At 41.7% G+C, this 10,316-nt stretch overlaps 2 protein-coding genes across 3 annotated transcripts in view; one reads left to right on the forward strand and one right to left on the reverse strand.

Moving 5' to 3' along the window:
• Positions 1-1,657, reverse strand: part of AVEN (apoptosis and caspase activation inhibitor) — a 95,408-nt gene extending 93,751 nt beyond the window's left edge. The window contains exon 1 of one of the 2 annotated variants that reach the window (XM_035328759.1): positions 1,280-1,657. In XM_035328759.1, coding sequence (XP_035184650.1) covers positions 1,280-1,534 — 255 coding nt within the window. In that variant the 5' untranslated portion in view covers positions 1,535-1,657. Of the gene's footprint in view, positions 1-1,275 lie in introns of both variants that reach the window. The other variant, XM_035328758.1, reaches the window with a different exon arrangement.
• CHRM5 (cholinergic receptor muscarinic 5) overlaps positions 1-7,872 on the forward strand; it is a 49,606-nt gene extending 41,734 nt beyond the window's left edge. Inside the window, exon 2 of the mRNA XM_035328757.1 lies at positions 6,092-7,872. Within this exon, the coding sequence (XP_035184648.1) occupies positions 6,173-7,759 (1,587 nt within the window). The 5' untranslated portion in view covers positions 6,092-6,172 and the 3' untranslated portion in view covers positions 7,760-7,872. The remainder of the gene's footprint in view (positions 1-6,091) is intronic.
• Positions 7,873-10,316: the final 2,444 nt, after the last annotated feature.

Below are 10,316 nucleotides of genomic sequence, written 5' to 3' on the forward strand. Positions count from 1 at the left end.
GAGTACATCTTTTAAATTATGAAACGTGTCATGCTGAGACAATTACAGCACTACTGGAGAGAACATAGATATAGACGCGTTTTAACTTAGTAAGAAACAGACCAACAACTCAAAATCAACTCAGGATGTTTTTTTCAGCTAATACCGGTACTAAACTTCCACCCTATGCATCTGTGGCTCATGAGGGAGCACTACTGTTTCATATCCGGAATCCAAACCTGTCTGCACACATCAGTATGAAATCAGAACCCTGTATTGCAAACAAGTGAAATTGCCAACCAGTGCTCTAGGTAACAGTACCAATCCAGCTGCATTTTTCTCATAAAAATGAGTGCTAAAATGAATCCGAATGCAGTGACAAGAGACCAAATATTTTGCAGTTTTTGAAACCCATCAGTAGCCATGGGTGCTCTAATACAGATAAAACATTGGCTGGGTCCAACTGAAGCCACAGCATCATAAAAGTCACATTGAATCTAATCAACCTGATCCTGAAAATGGGGTAGCAGCTGGTCTGTCTACATTAGGACTCCCAGTGCTGCCAACACCTATCAGCATTAGGTTGGGATTGCAATCTTTTTGCCTTTCCAGGGCCAATCATGATTTCCATGTTTCACCAATGCTAAAGAAAGCAAAACAATATGAATGTCATACTGTCAAAGCACCTATCCCCAAATTAGAATATTCTGTATTTTTTTAAAAGGTATAGCGTTGATCTTGTACTACAGTGGGTTGTATAGAGCTTTTTAACATCTCCAGAGCACACTGACAGTGTAGTTGTGGTACAGGTAGGCAGGTTTGTGTTACCTTTAACCTGTTAAAACACTTCATATTTAGATAAAACATAGGCTTCGAGTGGGATCAGTGACAGTGAGTGTTTGGGTGAATCAGATACCCACTCTGCAAGCTGAGCACGTCCCCGTGTTTTCACTGCCAGTACCACGGGCTGGACAAGACACGCGCTCATTTCAACTTGTAATCAACTGCGTCAAAAACGCTCATCAACTCATCATCTCTATTTGCAAACAGCGCTGTATTTCCAAACGCGGCTCGTGCTTCATTGCACAAAGGGGTTTGGCCAGCAGCCCCCCCCCCCCGGCTCCCACCCCAGCACACGCGTTTCGGCCACGCCACGGCGCTGCGAGAGGCCGCGGAGCCCGCCCGGCCGCACCGAGGGGAGGCAGCGGCCCCGCCTCCCCGTGCTCCCGTGCCGCGGAGGGCGGGCTCTGCTCTTCCTCCTCCTCCTCCTCCTTCCCCTCCTCCTCCTGCTGCTGCTTACCCGCCGGTAGTGGTGGTGGGCAGCAGACGGCGGCGCTGCCCCGCGGCCCCGGGGCTCTCGCCTGCCCCGGCCCCCGCCTCCTCGGTGCCCGTGAGCGCCGCCTCTTCCCCGGCCCCCGGCTCCTCCTCGGCCGTGGCCGTCTTCGCCGCTGCCTTCAGCCGTCGGCTCGGCCGCCCTCTCCGCGCCGCTCGGCCGCCTCCGGCCGTGCCGCCCGCCTTCCCTGCGGGGCCGGCTGCCGCCCCGCTCCGGCTGCATGGCCGGGCCGTACCGCAGCGCTCCGCAGCGTACCGCCTGTGGCCGGCCGGCCTGTGCCGCGCCGGTCCCCGCCTACTCCCGGAAAGAGGCCGGTGGCGGAGGCCGGGAGAGGGAAATGGCGGCGCCGCGCGGATTGAGTGCGGCCGCGCGGGCACCGCGCCGCCGAGGCCCGGTTACCTCCGTCCGGCCTGCTGGCCCTTCGCAAATCTCAGAGGGTGACGAGTGAAAAATGAAGTTTTCCACACGTGCTTAAAACAAACAACAATGTATTCCATCTTTAGAAAATAGCCATCTTGGTGAAAGCCGGGTAAAGTTAGTGTTCTGTATTACGTGAGGCAAAAAAGTAACCCAGCCCAGGCTGACAGCTGGTTGTATGCTACCCTGTGTGACAGAAAGCCTGTGAAGTGATCCTGCACACCCCCAAAGTGTGGAGGACGAAGACGACGGACAGGGGAACAGCTTTGTCCCTTAAAGCTAGGCTTGTTTGGCTGGCTGTGTCTGAGCTACAGGGCACATCTTGGGCCCAGGGAGGTTCCTCAGTTCCCGTCCATCACACTTGCTCCATTGGTTTTGACTGCACCTGCTGTCACTTGACAGTACACATTAAAATATAAATCTGTTTTTGCAGAGTTTTTAAACCCGGTAATCCTTACAGCAAAAATGCTGCCAGAACTCCCACACTGTGAAATGACGGGTTCTAGTGTCTCTGCACTAGCACTGCCCATGGTAAGGGCTGCTTCTGGGGCACAATGCTCAACACACCAGTAAAATTAGCGTGACTCCGGTGCCACACGCAAGCAAATAAATCAAGTAATGGGGAGCTGCACTAGCAAGCATGTTGTACAGACATCCAAATGATTCCATGTGCAGCCAGCACAGGCCTGGCAGACCTAGCGCTGAGCTAGAGCTAATAAACCCCATCGAACCCAAGCTGTGCTTGCATCTGTGGCACAATTTATCTGTGACATGAACAATCTGCCTGCAGATAACTGTAAGCTGACTATATGCACAAATTTAACAACTCGCAGTAATTAGTGCTTACAGCTAGTTCGAAAAAAAATATCAGTAATATTTGGCAACAAATAGCAAATATCATTGCGACTCATAAGTGTGAGGTTCATGCATCAATAATTATGAGACAGATAGCAAAGTCATGATATTGTACATGTGCATTTTGATTTTGTAATTTAATTTTGATCTCCCTACTATTATAATCTATTGTGATAGTCAATTAACATAAATTATGTTACCATAGCACACATAAGACCCACTCACAGACACGATTGCCTTGAGTGATACACAAACAGAGAACAAAAGGTAACACCGCAAAGCATTAGCACAGAAGTATGAGACAAAAGATGATGCAGCATGAGGAGATGATGAGAGTGGTCAAAATGCCAAGAAGAGATCTTTGCATGCTAGCAGCTTAGCTACTGTCAATTTTTATAGGCATCATAGTAAAACAATCCAGTAGAGAGGGAACATGATGATAACGAGAGTGCTTTACCTGGTGATAATGACTAAGTTTTTGTCATTGATTATAGAGAGCTCATACCAAGCATGAAAACACCAGAGAAAGAAAAATGTATCTGAAAAAAATAGTAGGTGAACATAAAGGACTGTATTACTTGCACCCTGTTGCAGTAAGAGTGGCACATAGAAAGAAAATAAGTAGGGAGGGGAATGCAAAAAGCCTTCAAAAAGAAAAGTCTTCACATCATACAAGAGAAAACCACTGTAAATGAGAACCGCTGAGATGAGTTATTAGCAGCTCCTGCAAATGTTTTATTTTGGGCTCCCTTTGTGATGCACTTAACCTTCACAATACACCTCTGACCTCTGTTTATACATGAATTATAATTTCTATACCATATTATCTGTTGCCCCTACCAAAAGTCATTTCAAACCAAGAACTATATTGTTGGGGCAACACCAATTTCTACTCCTTTTGCTCTGTGGTCTGCAGTCCATATGGGATAGCTTCATCAGTCTTTCATCCTAATTCCTAGTTTTAGACAGGGTAAGAGATCTGAGAGGGGAGCATACTTGCTACCTATGACAAAAGACAAAGCATCACAATTTCTATTCTTTATTATTTTGAGAAAGGTGTCATCATTAGCAAAACAAAAAAAACCACGGGGGGGGGGGGGAGAAGTTCAAACAATCTCCTATAATCATACTAAATGACTGCTCAACCCCAGGTGTTAGGCAAATGTAGAAGGCAGCCAATTAGAGGTTTATCCGTGTGCCTCTTTGACATTCATAGCTCATGGTTTTTTAAGACTGTCTCAAGCCTCTTGTGAAATCTTGTAACTTGAAAAAAAAAAAAAAAAAAAGCCTGGTAGAGCATTGGTAGTGTTTCAGTTATGTTAGCTGTAGGGGCATGGAGTACATCGCCCTTCTAGGAGCTCTGGTGACTAAGTTCAAGCTTAGCTGGCTGAGTCCAAGGTCAGCTCCTTCATTGGTATGAGCTGTTATGAAGAAGGCGAGAAGTGAGGGCCTCCCTCTCCTTTTTTGAGTAGACGTCTGTCGATTACAGAACCAGGATGAAAATTCTTTCTTCACTTGGGGCTCGTTAGAACTGCAGTGGCACTTCAGCTATTCTTGGCTGATAGACTGGCTCTTGAGGCCACAGGAGCCAAGCATACAGATGGTCAACCTGCATATATTATGATTATTATGATTATTGCTAGGCTGCAAGGCCTACACATGAACCAATACCACTGAGCTAGTCTCAATATGCATCGTGCATAAACAGAACACACTTAGATGAACATCTAAATATAAGACAGGAGATGACAAAGAGACAGATACAGTTGGAGGAGCACCATTTTGCTTAGTATGATAGCTAGTGGTACCAGTACACCAGCCAGCTTACCATGATTTCATCACAAAAAGAGATAATCATTATGGAGTGTTTGGGGAAGAAATATGGAACATGTTTGCAGATACTTAGGAGATATTGAATAACAAAAGTGAATGAAGGGGAAAATAAATAAATAAATAAATAAATAAATAAATAAATAAATAAATAAAAGGTCAATGAAAAAATTTAGATGCTTTTCTGAAAATTCAACAAGTGGCTATAAAATATTGATAGATTCAGCTGATATTGATATATTCAGCAGCCAACTACTTGTTACAAAAATAGATGATGACAAGTGGGAAAAGGACAGGCTGTGAAAGCTTGCAGTTAATGCAAGACACTTGCCAAGACTGAATAAAATAATGCTTTGAGAGTTAGGATGAAAGATGAAAAAACAGAGTAGGGGTGTGGATGGATAGAAAGAACCTCAAAATAGAGATCTTGTACAGAGAGAATCCTGAAGACTTAGAGTTGGACTTTAATAAGTGACCTGTGTGATAGATAATTTTAGCTGAACCTATACCTGCTGTGAAAAAATGGGATCTCCTTACCTGATTTTTACTGGCTAGATGCCCAATAAGCACACTACTAATAATTTATCTTCTGTTTCTGACTTTAAAATCTAACAACCATATGATTATTCCAAAATTATACAGCCTAACAAGATTAAGCATCAAACAAGTGATTATCATCATCTGATATGATGGAATGACTTTAAAAACATCAGAGGTCTGTGAAAGAACCAAATTGCCTAATTCAGGCATGCATTTACAGGAACGAGAAAAAAACAGTGAAGAATTACACCATATTAGAGAGACTGTATGGACATCAGAGATGTATTCATTAATAGACAGTGGTTCAATTTCCTCCTTCTGCTGCATATGCAATCTACAGCATTAAATTATTTTTGTGGCATTGTTTGTCACTGTGGTCATCCATTGATGATTCCTCTTCAGTTTACTCCCTTCTATCCTCAATGCTATCATTCACTCACCTGTCTACCCAAACTGCACTTCCACACGTCACCAGTCTCCTCTGTCCCAAGATCTTCCAATTAAGAAAAGTCCTTTCTACCTCACTTATTTTTCCAAAAACATTTTTTGACCTTGCCTACTTGCTTAACTCAAAAGTTCCCCACCCATTGCCCCAAGCACTTCTAACACCTGATTGTTTCCCAGTGCCGCTATGCCACCATGGTTCCTTTCTCCCCATGCATCCTCAGTTCCCTCTTTTTAGCTTTCTATTGATGGTTTCAAAGCAATGACTTCCCCAGATTTTCCAAAGACAATTTCTGAAATCTTGACGTGTCTTCTACAAAGTACTGTAAGGAACAACACTGTCACTCACTGTCTCATTACACTGCAGAGCTTTAAATGTCTGTCTCTAAGAATATGTAGAGTGTCTCCTAAGGTATTCTAAACGTAAGAGCTGGCATGACTGAACATCTTATGAAACAATAATTGTTTTGATCACATTTAGAAATGTCATAAGATGCTAGAGTACATTGTCCTAGAATATATACTTGTGTGTTTTACTTATGTTCACAACTGTAGAAACAATAATCACAATGCAGAAAGAGAACACAATTTAATAGACTGTTTTACAAAGTGTTTCACAGTAACTTTGATGGAAGTCTATGCTATTTAATGAGCTGCTTTCTTTTTCTCTTTTTTTTCCTTTGATCTTTACAGCTGTCTCCAAAATAATATTTTCAAGTGCAGAAAGCAATATGCAACAGTCAAGATCCTCATGACAATAGACCAAGAACAACAATGGAAGTAAATTTATTCAGCAATTCTACTGTTATAAACAGTTCATCCATCAACCATAAACAGTTAGAAGGGCATAGCCTCTGGGAAGTTATTACTATTGCCACTGTAACTGCAATTGTAAGCTTAATAACCATAGTGGGAAATATTCTTGTAATGATATCCTTCAAGGTTAACAGTCAGCTCAAAACCGTTAACAACTATTACTTGCTCAGCCTTGCCTGTGCAGACCTCATCATTGGAATATTCTCTATGAACCTCTATACATCTTATATACTCATAGGCCATTGGTCTCTTGGAAGTTTGGCATGTGATCTGTGGCTAGCACTGGATTATGTAGCTAGCAATGCCTCAGTAATGAACCTTCTAGTCATCAGCTTTGACAGATATTTTTCCATCACAAGGCCTTTAACATACAGGGCTAAACGCACACCCAGAAGAGCTGGCATCATGATTGGTCTAGCTTGGCTAATTTCCTTCGTTTTGTGGGCACCTGTTATTTTGTGCTGGCAGTATTTTGTTGGTGAACGAACAGTACCACCCGAGGAATGTCAGATACAGTTTTTATACGAGCCCATTATCACCTTTGGTACTGCAATTGCTGCTTTTTATATTCCAGTGTCAGTGATGACCATTTTGTATTGCCGCATCTATAAAGAGACGGAGAAACGTACCAAGGACCTTGCTGAACTTCAGGGTTCTGAGTCTGTGGCAGAGTTTGAGATGATAAAGCCTCAGAAAGCTCTTCTGAAGTCTTGTTTCAGTTGCAAGCAACAAAATTTAGTCAAAAGAGAGAGATGTCAGGCTTCCTGGTCTTCATCTAGTCGAAGTACATCAGCTACAGTGAAAGCATCTCAGGCAGCGGGTACTTGCAATGACTGGTCCAAGGCTGACCAGTTAACCACCTGCAGCAGCTATGCATCTTCAGAAGAAGAGGATAAACTTGCCACTGATTCTGTTTTCCAAGTAGCTTACAAAAGTCCCTCTAAAGATAATGAAGAAGAGTTTAATGAAAGGGAGAGTAAGGATGTTGTTGTCAAAGATCAACCTGAAGAAAATGATTTTGAGACCCAGAAATATTTTTTATCACCTGCCAAAGGCCAAAAAAATAAAAAATGTGTGGCCTATAAGTTCCGCTTGGTGGTTAAGGCTGATGGCACTCAGGAAGCCAACAATGGTTGTCGTAAAGTAAAAATAACTCCTTGTTCTGCTGCTCTATCAAAGGGTCCTTCCATCAAAAGCATGGATCCAAATATAAATAACCAAATCACCAAAAGGAAAAGGATGGTTCTTATAAAGGAACGCAAAGCAGCACAGACGTTAAGTGCCATTCTTTTGGCTTTTATCATCACGTGGACTCCCTACAATATAATGGTTTTGATCTCCACATTCTGCTCTGACTGCATTCCCCTGACCCTGTGGCACCTCGGATATTGGCTATGCTATGTGAACAGCACTGTTAACCCCATTTGTTATGCTCTCTGTAACAAAACTTTCAGGAAAACTTTTAAGATGCTGCTTTTCTGCCAGTGGAAAAAGAAAAAAGTGGAGGAGAAACTGTACTGGCAGGGCAATACCAGACTGCCGTAACTGCTCTTATATAAGCGATAAAGGGAAAAATAGATACTGACATAGCCTAATAAATGGGCTGTAATTCTCTCTTGTCAAAACTATTCCTTTATATGTCTAGGGGTTAAAAAAAACAGTCAGCAAAAAAGTGATGTTGTGTATTAAAATAGTGTGCTTGGGATAAAGAAGTCAGTGGCTGCTGTAAACAGCACAGGGTATTCATGATTATGCGGTAGATCTGCATTAAAGATATTATGTTTGGGGTCTTCTGTTCTTTCTTTCAGCCTGAGAAAGTGTAGTTATCTTATAAACAAATAGATATTAGAGTGTGATTGCCATCCAGTCATCAGATCAGGTCATCCAGCAAATCTCCCTGTAGCACAGAACTGTTTCTTCTTATAGTTCCTTTGTTCCTTTCCAGTGTATTGTCTATTTATTTTGCAATGGAGCAAGCAATGGAGCATGAACTAATTCTAAAATTTCCACCATAAGGATGACTTTTCAGGGGACAGAGGAAGGGCTCAGGGGGGAGGAAATAGATAATGTATGTTATATATAAAGAATCTTGTCCCCATCTCAGTTCCATCATGCAAGTCAATGTCATCTAAAAAATTGTGATAGTTAGCAAATACCCGAATTTGTATTTCTCCATTTCCCAATGCCTCAGAAGGAAATTCTATAAATATATGTGATACTGACGATAGTACAAATCAGAACTGACTATAAATCATGATGGACACAGTCTATCTACTTTACTGTGTAGGACGTACAGCATGTCCTTTTTGAAATCTCTCTGTTGCACTCCCCCTTGCCTACAAAGTTTCCCTTAATGATGGAATGATGCAGAACACATGTATATTGAACCCCTGCACATTCTCCTATGTATTATGAAATTATTGAAAACAGTGACAGAATTGATATTTCTGAAAGAAGAAAGATTTTTGAAGTACTTTTTGATTATTTAGGTAAATCTTTAAAGACACTTTGCACTTTCACAGCACTTTTATCTCTGAATAGCTTTATAAATACTAATCAGCATTAGGTGTTTGAAAATGTAAGTTATCTCCAGTTAATATCTTCCAGCCCAACAGAACCATGTCTGCCACGTGTGCCAGTACTGGGGCTTGGAGACAGCCTCTCTTAGGGCTGCAGCTTCTGGGACTGGTGCGTACTGGCCTGATAGCAATGAGTTGAGAATCTGTCCTCTAGTTGAGGTTTTCCAGGGCTTTGGATGTAGATAGACACTCACGTGCCTCTCTGATATCTGTGTTAGATTGGCAGTCCTGCAACATCGACTGAATAAGTGCAAACACGAGGGGTGCTTTTAACACAAAGTCACTGGAATGGAACTGATAACCTGGCTCATTGTGGTGGAAACAAACATGAAGCCTCAGAAAAGGCCATGTGAAAGCAAAGTTAATGGTGACAGGAGTCACAGAAAGTGAAGTCTTAAAGTAAACAAGTGTTCATGAATAAGTGAGAAAGAACTCCATGTACCTCACTGAGTTCATGTCACAAGGTTCAGATGCAGCTTTAGCCTTTCTGTCAAAAGTCAGGGTGGGATGCTCTGGAGTATAAGTTTGGGCCAATCTTTGTATTTTAGCTACTATACATGTTGGTGGGACATGGTAGTGGTGTTGTGACCCAGCTGAACATTCAGGGATTGTGTTAGTCATCCTGAACTTACAATTATGCTCAGTGAAATCATTCATATAATTTACTAAATTATTGTACCATCAACATGTTTCCCTACAGATATATAATTCCTTCATGTCAGCAATCACAGTACAAGTAATTAATATTTTTTATCCCCAATCTCCAGAGGGGAAAATTGTGTCAGTGAAAGATTAGCCGTGTAGTAATGTAAAAATATGTTCTCAAATTCACATGATTGACTTTGTAACACACCATACTGTGCCTATTATTTTTTGTGCATCAGCATATGATTGATTATTAAAGGAAAGCATGGGTCTTTGTGAAGAACCTTTCATCATTTTTTTCTGTCACTATCCAGAGCTTTTCCTGTGTACAGTAACTATGTACAAGTCAGTTGTTATAGTGGGTAATTTTATATTACATTGGATCAGACATTCAGTAAACTGTGTTTGATTTTTAGCAAATGAATGTGTCCCTCTGTGGCACAAGCTGTAGTTTAAGGCAAAATTTATGAGGTAGTAACAGTTCCTGCTAGCTGCGGTGTTGTTTCTAAAGTAAAGCATTGACTTCTACATCTGAAATTAAATGAAATATTTTTTTGTCGGTTTTGGCTTCTGCTGAACTAGAGTGTTCTGTAAATGTTTATGGACTCTGTGCTCAGTAAATGTATTAGAATAGATGGTGATGGATGCAACAATGTTGGTTTGGTGTATTCGTGAAATATGTGCTCAAACTATGCTGCTAGCACTTCACAGTGTGAGATGTTACATTGCCAAACCCGGGTATATTGTAAATACCTTGAATTATATAAAGAGGTGTTTGTTGCTTTATTGTTATGTGGGATGTTTACTCTTAAAAACAACAACAACAACAAAAAACAGAAAAACATGATTCTCATTAGAGTACGAATTAGTACTTTGTG

This window comes from Oxyura jamaicensis, chromosome 5 (genome assembly GCF_011077185.1).
Source record: "Oxyura jamaicensis isolate SHBP4307 breed ruddy duck chromosome 5, BPBGC_Ojam_1.0, whole genome shotgun sequence".
Taxonomy (NCBI): Eukaryota; Metazoa; Chordata; class Aves; order Anseriformes; family Anatidae; genus Oxyura; species Oxyura jamaicensis.